Below are 18,857 nucleotides of genomic sequence, written 5' to 3' on the forward strand. Positions count from 1 at the left end.
ATAACCTAAGGCTATATTGCCTGCAAAGTTATGTTAAATGGCCACAACATATTGTGTATTAAAAATTATAACAAGGTAAGCATTTATATCTACTATATAATTTAATATAGCCTTGGGGAAATGATATGGTTGGCTTATGTTTCAAAAATCAAGCCCTGAACTTTTTGAGTTCTCTCAAACTTGAAGCAGAGGCAACAGTTCAATATTAGGAGAAACGAATGGCAGAGAAACAGAAACAAATTAAAATCAAGCAATGCCAATCAGCAAAGGACTATGAGGGTACTTCAAAAAGCTCATGGAAAGATTCTTTTTTTTTTTTGAAAGATGACCGGTAAGGGGATCTTAACGTTTAACTTGGTGTTATCAACACCACGCTCTCCCAAGTGAGCCACAGGCCAGTCCTATATTATCTTTTAATTCTATTTTTACACGAACATTTTGAAGTTTTCTTGTATGGGGTGGCCCTTATCAAACCAGAATTTTTTCTTAGCTCGCTGTTAACTCACGTTTTAACAAGACTGTTAGTTCTAGGAAGCCACAGAGCTTGTATTACTTATTTGATTTCAGATTAAGTTTTGAACGGAATTAGAAACTGGCTATGTGGGAATAAAATGGTCCTAGATAATTTATAGGCTAATGAGCAAAATAAATCCAACATGCAAAAACCTTCGTCTGCAGAAGGAAACAGTAGAAAACACGTGGGCCAGTTCCTAGGCGGGAGGAAGGGTGGGGCGGGACCAGGCGCAGGGGGTGGGCCCCGCCCGAGCGCCGCTCGCTCCGCCTCTGCGACGTCACGTCAAGGCAGGGCCCGCCCCAGCTGCCCCTGGCTCGTGTTATCTCCGGGGCTCGCCTGCGCCCCGGAAGCTGCCCCTTCTCGGGGGTCAAGATGGGCAGCAAAATGGCGTCTGCCAGCAGGGTCGTGCAGGTAAAGAGATCGGGTTGCCTTTCCGCACCTTGGGTGGTAGGGATGGTGCGGACTATAGCAGCGGCGCAGGAAGGCGGTGGAGGCGGCTGCGCGATGACCGCGGCCCGGATTAGGGCCAGCAGCAGCGCCTGGCCGGTGGGGGTGCGAGAATGGGACCCTGAGCTTGGTAGGTCGGGCAATAACTAGAGCTGAGAGTTCGAGTCCGGAGGCGGGAGTGCAGCATCTCGGCAGGTAGTTACGTACTGCCCTTGGGTCCCTGGACCTCCTCGAAGACCTTGTTAGGCTTAGGACTCTGAGGGCTAGGCTGCCCTGGCACTAGCCTGGCCAATCGCCGTCTAGATTGCCCGTGATGTCCCCGATCAGCCAATCGGAAGGAAGGCGGTCGCAGGGCGTGGAAGGAAGCGAACCCTGCATCTGACCCAGTGTCCCTTCAAGGTCTCGGGAATGGCCAGAGTGCTGGCCCTGCGGGCTTTGTCCTCACCTGGGGCCGGTTCTCCCAACCTCTCCAGGCTTCTGGCTTCAGGCCGGATGGGGAGAATAGAAAAATATGTTAAGTTCGACTTTAGTGTGTGTTGTAATATTGGTTTCTCGGGCCTTTCCTCTGCCAGAGTTTACATAGGCATCTAGAGGAACTTTATTGTTCATCCACATATCAGCTACTAACTCCTGACAGCTTTTATATTTACTTCTCCAGATGTGGCCTCTAGCTTAAGTAGGAAAAGCAAAATTGGTATATAGTCAAAACTTCCACATTTGTAGTTGATTATTACGGTCTATTTCAACCCTGAAAGCGTATTATTTTATGATAAACTTTTAGCTTTGATATAAGAAGTGCATTTCCCTTTGCACAAGCACATCTGTTAGAATTTTTCATGAAGTTCCTCAAGTTTGATAATTGTAGATCCCAAAGGAAGAAAAAAAAAAAGATCCCGGTATTTGGTTCATTGCAGTGAATGATCCTCACTTATTCAGTGGGTAGTTACTGAGCATTTACTAATTAAAGATTCTGTAAACATGAGACAAGTTCTGACAAAGGTCTGGTATCCATATATATATAATCACATATATCAATTAATACATATGTAACCCAATTTAAAAATGGGTAGAAGACTTGATACTGTACAATAGAAGATACTCCAGTAAGCAGTAAACACGTGAAAAGGTGCTCAACATCATTACTTGTCATACAAAGGAGGTACTACAGATACCAGGAGGTACTACACATCCACTAAAATGACTAAACTCTTTTTTTTTTTTTTTTTGGCAGCCGGCTGGTTCAGGGATTCAAACCCTTGACCTTGGTGTTATCAGCACCGGGATCTACCAAGTGAGCTAACTGGCCAGCCCTTTTTAATTTATTTTTTTGGTGGCTGGCCGGTCGGGGGGGGGGGGGGGGGGGGGAACCAAACCCTTGACCTTGGTGTTACAAGGCCACGCTCTAAACGTCTGAGCTAACTGGACAGCCCAAAATGGCTGACATTTAAAAGACATAATACCAAGTGGTGATGAGAATGTGAGTCACCTGAAACCCTCATATGTTGCTGGTGAGAGTATAACATGGTATGCCACTCTGGAAAACTGTCAGTCTCTGTACCTACCCTAAGACCCAGCAGTTCTACTCATAGGTTTATTACCCAAGAGAAGTGAGTATTTGTACCTACAAAAATACTTGTATAAAAATGTTCATAGGAAAAAAAGTTAATAGCTTTATTTATAATAGCCCCTAAACTGGAAACAATTCACATGTCTGTAGTACAATTAACAAATTGTGGTAGATTTGTTAAAATGGAATAATACACAGCAATAATAAAAAACTAACTACTGATATATGCAAAAAAGATACTGTGAGAGGGCTGTCCAGTTAGCTGAGTTGGTTAGTGTGGTGTTGGTAACATCGTGGTCCAGGGTTTGATCCTGGCTACCCACCAGCTGCCAAAAAAAAAAAGAAGGGCTGGCTGGTTAGCTCAGGTATTTAGAGCGTGGCCTTGTAACACCAAGGTCAAGGATTCAGTTCCCTGCACTGGTCAGCCACCAAATAAATAAATAAGGACTGGCCAGTTAGCTCACTTGGTAGAGCCTGGTGCTGATAACACCAAGGTCAAGGGTTCGGATCCCCATACTGGCCAGTTGCAAAAAAAAAAAAAGTACTGAGATATACAATGACAAGTGGTCTGTGCCCTTCTAACATGGAAGCAAAGACCTGTACTCAGATATTAATAACACAAAGCAGTATGTACTAATACTCGTATTATGTAATATTACATAAAACATTAGCAAAATTTATTGAGTATCTCTGTGCCAGGTATGTACTCAGTGCTGGGAATACAGTGCCAACAAGACAGGCATAGACCTTAGAATTTAGTCGTTAATCCATACCTTGAATAAAGTAGTATTTCAACAGACTGGCACAAGCTGATGGGAAATCACAAAGCATGGTCTCAGAACATTAAATAAAGAAAAAGCAAATAGAACAAATCCCAAAACATATAATTTAATAAAATTTTCTTGATATAAAGAATACTTAAACCTCGTACTTGGGAAAATTGACCTGGTATGGTTAATTAATGGGTATATTCTAGTAAAATCATTTAAATTTAAAGAAAAAAAGAAAATTTCTTGCTGATCCAGGCAACAGGATCAAGCACTTAAAAGGGAACAAATATTGGGCTGCCGGGTAGCTCAGTTGGTTAGAACACAGCCTTGTAACACCAAGGTCAAGTTGTTCGGTTCCCCTTACTGGCCAGCTGCCAAAAAAAAAAAAAAGAGAGAGAGAAGAAAGATCATCAGAGCTTTAAAAAATATTCCACCCTGTACTGGCCAGCTGCCAAAAAATAAAAAACTAGAAAAAAAAAATGTATTTTATAAAGGAGGCCATATGGATAACATATCCAAGGTAGTTAAGAAATAAAAATGTACAAGTCCTACAATATATACACGATGGTTTCAGATAGCTGTATCTATACAACTACCAACAGCCAACCTACTAAGTAAAAAGTTCGAGATTTCTTTATATTTCTTTTTGCCTTTAGACTGAAGATATATATATCTTCAGAATAACACAGTCCAAGTGCTGTGTTATTTGGATTAGCTCCTTTTCCCCCCTTAGTTACATTACCAACTAACACAGTTAGTTACTTGTTTCTTTTTGTATTTACATTCAGAGTTTAAAGAGACCATTTTGAGGAATGGAAATTTGAGTATAAGCTAAGTATGAGACAATAGTAAGGAATTATTCTTAATTTGTTAGGTGTAGTAAAAGTATTGGGGTTATGATTTTAACAGAAATCTTTATGTGTTAGTGATACATATGGGAGTATTAACGGGTGAGATAAGATGATGTATGGGATTTGTTTAAAGAGAAGGGGATGATGAAATAAGATTGACTATATTACTGCTGAAGTTGTATAATGAGTATTTCAGTGCCTATAATTACTACTCTGTCTTCTTTTATGCGTTTAAATTGTTTCTATTAAAAAGGCGAGGGAGCACACCAAACTGGGAATTTAATGTATAAGACCATACTATATCATATTTTTAAGCTTACAAAAGCAATGTTGAAATGAATTCTTTCTTTCCTATGTAAGTACGTTTGTATAAGTGTGTACATATGAACTTGCATGCCTATACAGTTAGTCCTAACTTAAAAATGGTCTATCCACTCATTTGGCACATTTCTTGAGCATTTACTATATACCAGGAAAGCTTCAGAAGTGTTCTTCTGACTCTGCCTTTCCAGGAGCTTAGCTCTCTCCTGTAATCATTGGCTCATTTATCTGTCCTCTGCAAAGATTCTTTTACTTTCTTTTTGGGGGGTGGCTGGCCAGTATAGGGATCTGAATCCTTGACCTTGGTGTTATAATACCACGCTCTAACCAACTGAGTTAACCAACCAGCCTATCCTCTGCAAAGATTCTTGAGAGATCTGTTCAGTGTGTCATGGGAACACAAAAGAGGAGTTTTTGTTGTCGTTTTTTAAAAGATGACCGGTAAGGGGATCTTAACCCTTGACTTGGTGTTGTCAGCACCACGCTCTCCCAAGTGAGCTAATCGGCTGTCCCTATATAGGGATCCGAACACATGGCCTTCGTGTTATCAGTACCACACTCTCCCAAGTGAGCCACGGGCTGGCCCTAGAAGAGGAGTTTTCTAATCAGATTTTTATTTTTATTTTTTTGGCAGCTGGCTGGTATGAGGATCCAAATAATTCAGATTTTGGAATTGGGGGGAGCTTCTTAGGAGTGAGTTTTGAGTTATTTTAAAGGATGAACAGTCAAGGTAAAGAAGTAGGCATGGAATTTGGGTGGGATGGAAAAGAGATTTCCTGGCAGAGGACATAGTTTAGATGGATGGGGATGGAAGTAGCATGACAAATTAGGGAAATGAAAAGTACTTCAGAATATCTGGAATAACAGGTACATAAGACAAAGGAGGGGATGAGGCTGGAGAGGTAAGGAGAGGCCAGATCATTATGTGTCTTGTGAGTACCAAGTAAGAGTTTGAACTTTATCCTGAAAGCTGTGGAAAATTTTTCACATTTTTGTCTTTTTTTTGGCAGCTGGCCAGTACAGGAATCTGAACCCTTGACTTTGGTGTTATCAGCTCTGTGCTCTAACCAACTGAGCTAACTGGCCAGCCTGGAAATTTTTAATAGGGTAGTGACAGTAGGATAGATAAAACATTCTTTTAAGGAGCTTGGCTATGAAAGGGAAGAAACAATTACTAGGAGAGAGAAGTTTTGTTTTGGGGGGTTTTTTGGTTTGTTTTTGTTTTGTTTTGCTTTTTGCAGTGTTAATGATTGGCATTTATTTGGATGGCCATTCAGAGGAACACGATGGCAGCCAAAGGGGCTTAAATACCTTGCACTTCTCGTCTGCTTAAAATCACGAGCATTTATAGAGCAAAATCATGAGTGGGGGTCCGGGGAGTTGTGTGGGAATCTGATTGGTCAGTGGTGAGGGTAGTGTAAATATTCCTGGCATCCTGACTAAAGTCCTCCTAGGCTCCTTCAAGTCTGGAGGTGGATAGACTTCAAAGCAGGCTTATAGTTGTTTGTCATTTGCGAACTCGAGGAGAGAGGTTACAGATGTTATCTTAAGCCATAGGCATTCATTTAAGGAATAAACATCCTGACCTTCAGATTCAATCTTAGCCTAAGGAACAAACATCCTGACCCTCACTCAGATCAAGTCTTAGCCTAAGGAAGTATATATTTAATCAACTCTATTCTTATTATTAACTGAATTTGTTACTCGTATGAATCCAGCCCTTACTGCTTGGTCAAGCAGATATTCTTTTGCTATTTTCCCTTCCCCCAAGGCTTGTTCTGGCTGGGGTTAGGGGAATAGCTAGGGGAAATCAGGGTCTGTCCCCTGATTTGAAGAGTTTTCTGTGGGTCTTCCAAATGGAGATGCCCAGTAAGCCTTTGAATATATAATGCCAGGTCTCAAGAGAGAAGTTTGGGTTGGAAGTATAGATTTGATTTCCTTAGCATATAGTCACCACAATGACAGACATCCCTAAGGAAGTATGTTAGAGAAAGAAGAGAAGAGGGGTCTAGGGTAGGAAAAGGAAAAAGTGTCTGCACAGGAAGATAATGAAGAAAGTTGAAAGAGAGTTATGAGCCACAGGCAGTCAATGGTTTTAAAACCAAAAGAGTGGTCACTGGTATCAAAAGCTACAGCACGTTCAAGAAAGATAAGTCCTGAAGTGGATCCCTTGAATCAATATAGAGAAGATCACTGGAGATGTTGATAGGAATAACTTGAGGCGAATGATAGATTTAAAAAACAAATTGCAATTAAACTATCAAGAAGGAAGTAGAAGGTAAAGGCATGAATAGGAATTTGAGGAGAAAATGACAATCTCTTTATATATATAATCTCCTGTAATTCAGACTTTTGAACTGGTGAGGAAAAAAAATCATCTGGTGGTGATGACTTAACTCTGCTGTGTGAGTTGGCATATGTCCACCTACTCAGCTCTGAAAAATAAAACAAAGAACATAGCTAGTTTAAAAGAAATAGTATTTGTAGTAGAGACAGCAGTTTTCTACTCATTTTCCTTTCTCACTTTATCAGTTACAGAACTCTGATTTTATTCAGGGAAGCAATATATCTAGCTAAACCTGTACTTCCCCCAGTTTCCCTTGCAGCTAGGGAGATGTAAGGAAATCTCTGGGTAGGGCTTTCAGAAGAGCTTTGTAAAGATGACTAAGCAGGTTCGTGCCTGTTTTTTGTCTCACACCCTTTCTCTTCATTTCTGGAAAGAGGATGTGATGGCTGGACTTACAAGGGCCGTATTGAGCCCATGGAGGTACTTTGAGGATGGGAGTTACATGCTGAGGATAGCAGAGCAGAAAATATACCTCAGTCCCCAATACTATCACAGAAATACCATACCTTTTCTGAAGTGTTGACCTATAGGCATGTTGTATGTGAGAGAATAAATCTCTACTTGATTATAGTTGGGTCTCTGCTATTAACAGCTGAACATATTCCTAACCAATATGTCATCTTACACACCTGACTTTGAATTACTATTCTGTTCAGGTCTGGTCTTCTCCAAGAGCTGCCACTAAAATACTGCAATATTAAAAGCACTGAAAAAACTGGCTGCTTGAGAAACATACGTGCCTGGTTGCTGATGCCTAAAATTCCTGGTATAGTGAGTGATCAGGGCCTTGTTTTACCATCAAGATAAGGTTTAAGTTGCAAAAATCCTTGAGAGATGTCTCATGGACTGAAATTTATTCTTGAAGGTTGTCCTGGGTTTTGATCCAGGGTAGGGAAGGAACATGATATGGATGAACATCTGGGGAAGAGGGGGTATTAAAGGGAAAGGAGCTCATGGCAGAGCCAGGCAATCAGGCACTAGAGCCCGGTGACATTAAGGTTGGCCCAAGTGAGGGGGCAATAGTAAAATAACTAGTGTTTATACAGCACTCCGAGCAAAGTACATGCACTTTACTTATATTATTTCATTTAATCCTTACAACATCCTTGTGAGGTTAGATGATATTGTTTATCACCCTCATTTTACAGATGAAGTTAAGGAACTTGCCCACAGTCCATACAGTTAGGCAGTGGGAGACCTGGAATTTGAATCCAAGTTTGTCTCCAGAGCTGATAAATATTGAGGGGAGACATTTATTTTTTCTAAGCTTTTTCAGCGTACCTCAATTTGTAACCCATTAAAAAGCCAAAAAGTAAAGGACACCATGCAGTACATCTTAGTTTTCTAATGCTCTATTTGCTGTTAGAAGCAAACACTGTATAAATCCACTCACAGGTGCATTAATGAAACCCAAGAGGTAGTGATACCCATTTTTCTCCTTATTTTACAAATTTGGAAGCACACAAATCACGTGACTTTCCCACATATAATAATGGACTCAAAATTATGGCCCCAGAGCGAGAAAAAGGCAAATCCATGCTTCCTTTTGGTGGGGTGAGATGGAGGATGGAGATCTGCATAATTCTGAGCTTATAAAGTTCCCATAGACCTCAGATTTAAGAAATTTGAAAGGTGAGACTTTATATCCCCTCTTCCTCTCCCTGTTTTGGAATAAAAGGTCCATTTTTCACTCTGAGGAATTCAGTCACCACAGCAGATAGCCTGGGAATGTGTGTATGTGTTAGGACTCAGGAGCTGGATGTGCCTGGACAGGAGAAAGCACTGTGGATGACACTGAACAGTGCTCTGGGGGAAGGAGGAAAGGGCTGAGGGGGACAACCAGCAGTCTCTCCACCACCAGCTGCTGCTCTCAGTGGCCCCAGGCATGTTCTCTTTCAGCTGACAGGCACAGTCGCTGAGGTGAATGGAGGTCACAGAAGAAATCTCAAGCTGAGCCTGGAATTTTTGCTTTCCAGTGCAATGGGACAGGCTTGGCTTCTGCTCTTGCTGGGACGGAGGCTAATGGATTGAGTCTCCCTTCCTTTGCTCTCCAACAATTCAAGCTGGAGGGCTTTAAAAGGGAGACAGGACTCTGAGGCTGTATTTAGAAATATTCCATGGCAGTGCTGTAGTGAGGGGAAATAAGCTGTACGCCGGGCCTCTGGTTACTTGAGGGTTAGCACCTTTTACTTCCACCATGTTAAATAACCCAATGAGTGCACTATTAATACACGTGGTAGTTGATGCTAATTTTTGCCTGGATTCAAGCTTGCTGATTCTTTTTTAAAATAAAATCTAAACAACAATGAGAAACCATTTTCCACTTTTCAAATACTTGAAGTTTTTTATAGTAGTAAATGCTGAAATGGGGGAGGGACATGGAATGATTCTGTAACATGCAGCAAGTGGAAATAAAGATTGGCAAACAGCTTGTCAAGAGCCTTAAAAATATTCATATTATTTGACCCTCTAATTTCATTTGGGAATTTATCCTAAGAAATCATTAGAAATGCAAACAAGGATTGATATACAAGAATGTAGTAGTAAAAACCTTTTTTGAAATCTGTCCAGAACAGCTTCCACACACGCTCACCTTTGTAGAAACTCTCATCTCCCCAGTAACTGAAACTGGGCCTGTGAGAGTTCCCACCCCCTTAATCAGTCATCATTTATTGGTCAAGGGATGGCCAGTTATTTTTCAAGTTGGGTTTGTCACTTGTACCTGAAATAGTACAGATATTTATCGCAGCATTATTTATAGTAGCAAAAATTTGAGATACAAAATGTCTTCTAATGAAGTATTGGTTAAATAAACTATGGTACACCTATAACTGGGATACAGTATCATGATTGTCTGTCATCAGCTTCAAACATGCTGTGTAATGTATCCTCCATTTAAAAAGATATCCTCCCTACACCCACCATGTCCTCCTCCGTCCCACACCCCATCTCTCTCCTCCCTTTCTGCAAAACTCCTAGAAAGATTCTCTAGACTAGCTGTCAAAAACTGTCCCTACTTCCACTCTTTCCATAATCCCTTCGAATCAGCTTCTGCTTCACCAAAATTGCTTTTGTTGAACACACCAATGACTTTCATGTTGTCAGGTTCATTGGCCAATTCTCAGTCCTGATCTTTCTAGACCTTATCAGCAGCATTTGACAGCTGATGGCTTACATCTTGAAATTCTTCCTTCAGTTGGCTTCTGAAACTCATCTCTTTCTTGTTCTTCTACCTCCTTGTTCACTCTCTCCTAGTCTTTGTTTGCTGATTTCTCCTCATCCTCCCTACTTCTAGACGTTGTAATGCTCCAGAACTCAATCCTCAGGTCTCCTTTCTGTTTTTTCTTTCTTGGTGACCTCATCCTGCCCGTGGCTCTAAATCCCATGTATGTACTGACAGCTTTCAAGTTCTGTCTCCGACCTGGGTTTCTCCTCTAAACTCCAGACAACTGCTTACTGTACTTTTGCATTTGGATGCCTAATAGGCATCTCAAAATTGTCCAAAATTGAATTCTCAATTTCCACTATTCCCTAACACTCATCCCTGAAACTTGCTCTTCCCCTAATCTTTTAATCAAAGTAAATGGCACTGTCATTCACCTTTTTGTGCTGTCCCGTTATATTAATAGGGGCTGTCCTTGGATAGTAGAGTTACAGCTGATTTCTGTTTTTTATTACACTGTTGAATGAGCAACATTGATCAGAGGAGGAATCAATCATATTACAGAAGGGGAAGGATTCAGGAATGTAGATGCGGACTCTGTGAATTTAAGGCAATGTATATAAGACACAAAGATCTTGTGAAAAAAAAACCAGGTAAAATAAGGAAGTAGAAACTGGAAACTGCTGAATGTTTGCATCCTTATGACCAAAAGGTGAGGTGGCCAAGAGCAGCTGGAGTTTGGCCAAATGGAGCAGCAGGTCTGTGAGAGTGACAGTTGCACTCCTTGGCATTACCACTACTTGTGCTTAGCCAGACTGTAAAGTTTGGTCTGGGTTCTAGGCTAGGAGAGAATGATACCTGAGACTCAGCTTAAAATTCCTTCTCCTTAGGATTACTCCTGTAGTGGCACAAAGAGTATTGAAAGGACAGGCGTGCAGGAGAGTGGACTTGGCTCCCCATTCCTCTCTCATCTCCGAGAGGTGCACCTAAACTTAGCCCAGGCTGAGTGAGAAGTCTGCCAGGTGAGAGGAGCACAGAACTGCAGCCTGGATGCCTTTTACACCCTCAGCTGTGGCAGAGGCTAGGAGAAACTAATATTACCATATAAGGCAGCAGTTCTGCTTCTCAGCCAGTCAGGTCACTTAAGCTTAAGGTCCGTGTTCCAAGCATTGAAATTCTTCACTGGGGTAGCCTTCCATTATCTGCACCTGCACTTCAACGCCAGGAGTTTTTTGTTTCTGTCTCCTTAGGGGCTTTCTGTGGGCCAGACTAACCATTGAAATCTGTATTAGGGTTTTCCAGAGAAAAAGAACCAGCAGGATGTGGTGAAAGAAAAAGATTTGTTTTACGGAATGGGCTCATGCACTTGTGGAGCTTGACGAGTCCAAAATCTAATGGAGTGGGCTGGTAGGCTGGAGACTCAGGGAAAAGTTGCAGTTTGAGTCCAAAGGCAGTCTGCTAGCAGAATTCCTTCTTGCCTGTTTTTTGCTTTTTTGTTTATTTTAATTTTTTTGCGGCATGCCAGTACGGGGACCCGAACCCTTGACCTTGGTGTTATCAGCACCACACTTTCCCAAGTGAGCTAACTGACCAGTCCAGTTTTTTGACTTTTTTTTTTAACGTGATAGACTTGAGCATGTTTTTATGCTGAGGGAGAGAACTATATTCCAGCATTTTCTCATAGCAGTAGAATTACAGTGGTAAGTTTATGGGTCAGTGCCAACAAGCTATTTACTTCTGTACCCGTATAGAATTCATAACATGTAGTACATATCTACAAATACATTGCAGGTAAACACACCTCAAACTCTAGTTATACACCAATTTATAGATTACTTTAGTTGAAAACAGGATTGTTCATTAGATTTTTAACATTGTATATTGAGAAGATTTCATGCTTATAGGTCTGTTTGAGGTTCTCTACCATTATCTAGAATTTTGTATATTGAGAAGATTTCATGCTTATAGGTCTGTTTGAGGTTCTCTACCATTATCTAGAATTTTAGGGATGAAAATGTTAATACTCTTCAAATAATCTGTCCTAAAAACATTATTCTAAAAATATGTATTTTTGTGGGTATAGGAAAAAGACTAAAGGGCTATCAAATGTTTTAACCTGTTTTATGTGGGTTTTGGGATTATAGTGTTTTCTCCTTTGTGCTTTTCTGCTTTTTTCCCACATTTTCCCCCACAGAACATGTGTTACTTTTGTAGACAGAAAAAGGGTTTTTTTGTTTCATTTTTGGGGGGTGGCTGGTCGGTGTGGGAATCTGAACACTTGACCTTGGTGTTATCAGCACCACACTCTAACCGAGTAAGTTAATCAGCCAGCTCCAAAGTATTTTTTAATTACCTAATTTTCAATATGATTGCTTTTTATCCTGTTCTAAACTTTTAGGTATTAACATAGTAGAAAAGCAACACTCAATACAAGTCAGGAAACTTCCAACTCTTAACAATCAGCAGGGTGATCTATACGTCACACAACATAAAATCTATGTCATCACCTTCATTGGGTTCTTGTGAGGTCAGTTGATAGTTCAGTAAATGTCTTATGATGTATAAAGTACAAAGTTACGAATAGCAGATAAACAAGTTAATAATCTGTAGACCAGCTTTCCTGGCTGGGGAAGAGTACAATTTGAAGTTGCTGTCAAATAGTAAGTTATTTTAACAGAGGTTATGTATTTATGAGGTTTAGTAATCATTTCTTTTCCAGTTAATGAGGGTTTTTTTTCATGCATTTTATTTTTCCTTTAGGTAGTCAAGCCACATACTCCATTAATAAGGTTCCCTGACAGAAGAGACAATCCTAAACCCAATGGTATGTTGTACTTTATTTAGATTTTTTTTAAATGTATACATGCATATTTTTAAATGAATATCCTATTATAGACAATATTTCTCACTTTTAAATCAAACTATTATAGCTCAGATCAAAATGGTACCTTAGGCAGACTACAAGTAGAAATTAGCTTTTTATTACTCTTATTTTAGAAAGGTAAGTGATTCAACATTAGATGTTGTGGCACTCTGCTAGGGCTAATGTCGGAATCCTGTCGACATTGCCAATTGTAGCAGTCTTAATCCTGTTTGTGATGCCAATTGTAAAGCTACACAACCACCCCAGTTGTTGGGCTATTTTACCTGCTGGTAATCCTGCACCGACTGGGCCAATTGTAATGCTAGGGCTGGGTCTGAAGCTCACAGACCTCCAAGCCCATTGTCTGTCCAAACTGGGTCACAAACCCCACACACACCAGGCTGGGTCACCAGACCCCTTACACGCAGGTCTGTGAGCTAGGTAACCGGCCAAAAGGTCCTTGGAGCCATAGGTTAGAAAGCATGGCTGCACCAGGCTGACACCTGAGGCAGACGCCCGCCTGCCTGCTTCACCAAAACTCTCTTTCTCTCTCTGTCTCGTTGGTGCACATCTGCAGTAATTCCACACACACTCGCATGTGCTCGTGCACACACACACAATTTGTGTACAATGGATATGCTAAAACCACACCCAACTGGACCAACAGATGTCTCTAAATTTTTAGTGATATTAGTTTTATATGGAAGAATTTTTGTCCTACCTTTCTTCCTTTATCCTTTAGAAGATTCTGCAATGCTTACATTTGCAGAGATTGTGAGGAATGATAAGCATTCCTATATTTCTCCCCCAGCCAACCTTCTTTTCTTTCTTTCACTCTTTTATCTATTCACTCAATCAGTGAATATTTCTTGGATTGCCTTAGACTTTAGCAATTATTAACTGTAAAATAACTGAACTATAAATCAATAGGAGATTCTGAAAGGATTCTGTTTTTCTCTTACCCCCCCTTTTTTTTTTTTTTTTACCAGATCCTCCGTCCCTCTCTTCATACTAATCTTTAATTCATGGCAAACTTTAATAAATTCTATAGGGACACTTTTAACTTATTGTAATTGTTGAAAAATTAAGATATACAAGTACAAAGGTATTGAGCAAACTGCTCTCATTTACATTTACCAACTTTCTTATTCCCCACTGTAAGATATTACCTGTAAACTTCATTGTGTGTTGTTCTATGAGGGCTTCGATGACAAAAACTTAAGTAATGCAGGTCACCCATAATCGGTTGAACTCCACTAACTAGAAATTTCATTATTTTACAAATTTATTCATTTTAGTAATTCAGTTACTTAAAACTACTTCAGGGGGGCGGGGGGAGAAAAAAAAAAAATAAATAAATAAAACTACTTCATTTGTTTTGAAAAGAATATTATGAAATTATATATAGCCCACTGGTACTCCACACTAACTCTTAGAATTATAACAGTAAAAAAAATTATAATACCTCAAGTATTATCTGAAGAATGAGTAGATTTTAAGAATGACTTGATTATTAAATAGTAGATAACTCAAAATAGTATTTCAAGACACCTGAATAATTTCTCTAATTGGGCATTTGTTTTTAATTTCAGTATCAGAAGCTTTGAGATCAACAGGGGTACCATCTCATTCTGCAATTTCACAGCATTCTAAGGGAAGTAAATCACCAGATTTGCTGATGCATCAAGGTCCACCAGACACTGCAGAAATACTAAAATCATTACCTCAGAAATACAGAAGGAAACTTGTGTCTCAAGAAGAAATTGAATTTATCCAAGTATGTTGTTGCTCTTTATCACAGGACTGTGCAAAACACCTTAACATTTTGGCTTTTGGAATTTCATTTGCTGATTTACATGTTCTTCCCATTGTCTTGCCAAGGTGTGGTCACAGCTAAAACAGAGATGGTCAGGTAGGCCAGGACTCTGAGAAACAAACCATAATTGGAGCCCTCAATAAATGTGCATGATTAGGGCTGGCCAGTTAGCTCAGCTGGTTACAGCATATTGTTATAACACCAAGGTCAAGGGTTCGGGTCCCCATACCAGCCAGCCGCCAAAAAAAATAAATGTGCATGATTATAATTATAGCATAATATGGTAAATATCAATAGATATAACTACATGAAGAAAAGCTCTTTGGGATCCTCATTAATTTTTCAGAGTGTTTTAAAATGCTTCTGAGACTAAGAAATTTGAGGACAACTGATCTAGGTCAATCTTTGGTCCCTTCCAGATCTGAAATTTTGTTTACATCAATTGATACAAGTGCCTAAAAGCTATGACAGTTCTGAAATTGTCTTTTAAAAACTAAAGATCATTTGCTTAATATTGTATAAATTTGTATAGTGGCCATGAAAACATTTCCTCTTTCAATTTAACATCTAATCTTTATTCCTTTCTTTTTTCCTTTTCAGCGTGGAGGTCCAGAATAATCCCTGTGAGCAGCAGTTTGTCATCAAACAAAAGAATTGACTTTACGATAAAGGACTTCCAAAATAACAAATGAGAAATTGTATATTAAACAACTTTAATAAAGTAAAAAAAAATGAAATATAGAAAATTTAGATGGACACTTTTATCTCCTAATTTATGTATCTTGGTCAGCTTCTCCACAAGCTTACCTAATTGTTTATATGCTTTCTACTTATTAAAGTATACATTTTTAAATGTTAGCCTATTTACTCTTTTTTGGGGGAGAGGCAGCTAGCCAGTATGGGGATCCAAACCCTGGACCTGGTTGTATAACACCACGCTCTAAGCAACTGAGCTAACTGGCCAGCCCATATTAATATACTCTTGATTATCAAATATAATGTGTTGAACTATTAAAAGCACGCGGTGTTCAATATACTAGTATATATTTCCCATAATTTTACTTTTCTTTCTGTTTCTGTTTAGACACGGGAAGAATTTATCAGGCAGAATTGCCGTTTTAAGGATGTAATTTTCCTGAAATTGGATGAGGATCAGTGAAATAATGATTATTTGTTCTGAATTCTCTCACATTTTTTAATTCACAAGGTTACTGAACTATAACTGGCTTAATAAATGTATCCTTCTCTAGAATCTTCCTCTGTAGTCAGACGTGTTGTCCATTGTGCATATCCTACTCTAAATGATAAAAATATAGCCGAGATAAAACAGTTGACTATGGGATTTAGACTGGGGAGATAACAGAAAAGATTATTTGTAACCTATATTTTAAAAAATGCAGAAAAGTATAAAATGGAAAATAAGAGATAAAAATGAATATAGCCTAGGAATAAATGTTTCACTAGAAACTGCAATTTATTATCTTTTGGGGATGTTAAGAAAGTCTTGTTTTTTTGTTTAGTTTTGTGATCACATATGTAAATCCTGATAACCATTAACTTTCTCAAATTTAATGTCTGAAAGACAAAATCAACCAAAATATTTACTTATTAAGCAATTTATGAAATTTTAATAGGGCCTTCTTGTGTGTCAAGGCTGTGTATATTGTAAAAGCCTCACAAAGCTGAATAAATTCTCTTCCATACCTTCAATGATTTCCAGACATGCTTTAAAGGAGTCATCCCTAATAGTAATAGTAGCTTGTGAGCAAGAGATAGACTTGTTTTTGAGTATGTTTCTATATTTTCCCAATTGTCTATGGATTTTTACTTTTTTCTATTACTTCACTGTAGAGAAAAGATCTTCTCTTGTAAATTCTGTGCTGTGGCCTAGTATAAATGTTGTCCAACACAAATGTGAGATAGGGGTTGGGGTTTAATGCTAGCAATAACCTCTTCTGGTAATTCAGGATTCTTTCTGATTCTGGTAATATCATTTCAATATCAATTGCGGTAATACCATTACATTTTTTATTTACTTAAAAAATTTTGGGAAAATTACTTCAAAAACTAGCACTATTTTCTCTTTCCCCTTAGCTTTCTCATTTCAGTAAAAAGAAAAGCAGGGCCATTTTTTTGCTTTCAGAAAGAGTAGGTCCAGGTAGTGAAAAATGGTTTGAGTAATACTGTGAGCCAGCAGTTACAAACCCTAATCCTGGAACTGTGGATATATATCTGAGGGCAATTTTTACTACAACTGCTGCCATGAAAATCAAAATGTAAAGACTTGTCACTAACAATTAGTGAGTTACAGGCATGGCAAAAAGGCATGTTAGTGAGAATTGCTGTCACAGGATGAGTTCCCAAGAAGGACGGAATCATAGAATTCTGGCTAGGTTTCAAGTTGCATAGCCTGTATTTTCACTTAGGGGTTAAGCACTTGAAGATATGTAACCATCAGCAAATTGCTTAATTTGTCCAAGTTTTAGTTTTCTTCTCCAGTTCTACACGGTATGAAAGAAAGGATCAACTTAGTTTATTATCTCATTGTAATAAATCAGCCCCAAATTAAGTGGCTGAAACCAATAATCACTTAATAGTTCATGGTTTCTCTGGATCAGGAATTCAGAAGCAGCTTCACTGGGCAGTTTTGAGTGTTTCATGATGTTGCAATCAGACACCACCTGAGGCTACTGTCATCTGAAGACCTGGATGGGGCTGGACCATGTGACTCACACATTGTTAGCAAGTTGATGCTGGCAATTGGCAGGAGTCATCTCCAAAGGGCTGCCTGAGTAAATTCATGACATGACTGGCATGCCCCAGAACAAATGGCCCAAATGTGGAGATCAGAACAGCAGCCTTTATGATATAGCCTCAGAAATCACACAGTCACTTCTACCATATTCTGTTGGTTGCACAGAACAACCTGTTTCAATGTGGGAGATTATACTAGTGCATTAATACCAGAAGGCAAGGATTGTTATGGCTATCTTGGAAGCTGGCTGATACAAATGTGAAAGTGCTTGTAAACTGTAAAATGCTATGCACGTGCTTAATGATAATTTATATATACAATGACCTCACTGTCCCTGAATGTCATCTAAACACTGCATTCATTATCCTATTTTATCTTTTTGTGTGTGTGTGTGGTTGGCCAGTACAGGGTTCAAACCCCAGACCTTGATGGTGTTAGCACCATGCTCTAACCAGCTGAGCTAACCATCCAGACCCATTATCCTATTTTAAATATCTCCAGATAGGAATTTACTTGTCAGCAGCATAGCATAATGTACTGATTATCAATTCATATGTTATGGCACACTTGGGTACCTCACATCTCACAGGTGTTAACATCAAATTTAGCTAACTAGCTTATTTCTACTACAAGTGAGGTCAAATTACTGTTGCAGTGATGTCTGTCAGAAGGAATTTTGATCTAATTCATGTGACATCATGCATCACTAGGTATGACTCGCCACAATTAAGAGGGATAAATGGTAAAGATGGTGTGCTTTCTGCAATGTATGAGAGTTTTGCCTAGACCCAAGTAGTGGCAAAGGGCTGAAAGATATACAATAATAGTAATGGCTAACAAACTAAGCACTTAGCTGTTAGACACTATTCTAAGGGCTTTACACATGTGAAGTCCTTTGAGTAGGTCCTATTACAGAGGAGGAAACTAGGAACAAAGTAATTTGCCCAAGTCATTTAGTGATTGAATACTGGCCAGTATTCAAATGCAGGCTGTCTGGTACCAGAACAAAAACTCAACTTCTATACAAACTTGACTAAATTATTGGCCTTGGTATTCTGCGTTCTTCAACATATCTTTGAAAAATTAGAATGCTCAACTCGTAGAAATATTGAATTCAAAGAAAAGAGGAAACATTTCCATGTTGACAGCTACTCCAGCTCAGAACCTTGGAATCATCCTTTTCCCCCAACAACCTGTATCTAGCCTGTCAGCAAATCCTGTTGACTAGAAGTCAAACTGGTACCCCCTAGCAGAGCCATAAATTTTTGCAGTAATTCTCTAGCATGCCTTCTTACTTTTCCTTGTCCCTCTATGTCTATAGTGTAGTCTTTCTGAACAACCAGAGTGAAACTTTTAAAATATTTAGTCAGGTTGTATCACTTGTTTGTTCAAATCCCTCCAGTGGCTTTTCAGTGATGTCTTTCTTGTACCACCATATTTAAA

General features: G+C 39.2%; 1 protein-coding gene across 1 annotated transcript; it reads left to right on the top strand.

The window, feature by feature from the left end:
• Positions 1-798: 798 nt before the first annotated feature.
• On the top strand, positions 799-15,409 carry KGD4 (alpha-ketoglutarate dehydrogenase subunit 4). Its single transcript, XM_063087466.1, has 5 exons — positions 799-925; positions 2,193-2,252; positions 12,741-12,804; positions 14,436-14,620; positions 15,260-15,409. Exons 1-5 carry the CDS (start codon positions 887-889, stop codon positions 15,275-15,277), a joined length of 366 nt encoding a protein of 121 aa, XP_062943536.1. The 5' UTR covers positions 799-886; the 3' UTR covers positions 15,278-15,409.
• Positions 15,410-18,857: the final 3,448 nt, after the last annotated feature.

The sequence above is a fragment of the Cynocephalus volans genome, chromosome 2, assembly GCF_027409185.1.
Source record: "Cynocephalus volans isolate mCynVol1 chromosome 2, mCynVol1.pri, whole genome shotgun sequence".
NCBI classification, from domain to species: domain Eukaryota; kingdom Metazoa; phylum Chordata; class Mammalia; order Dermoptera; family Cynocephalidae; genus Cynocephalus; species Cynocephalus volans.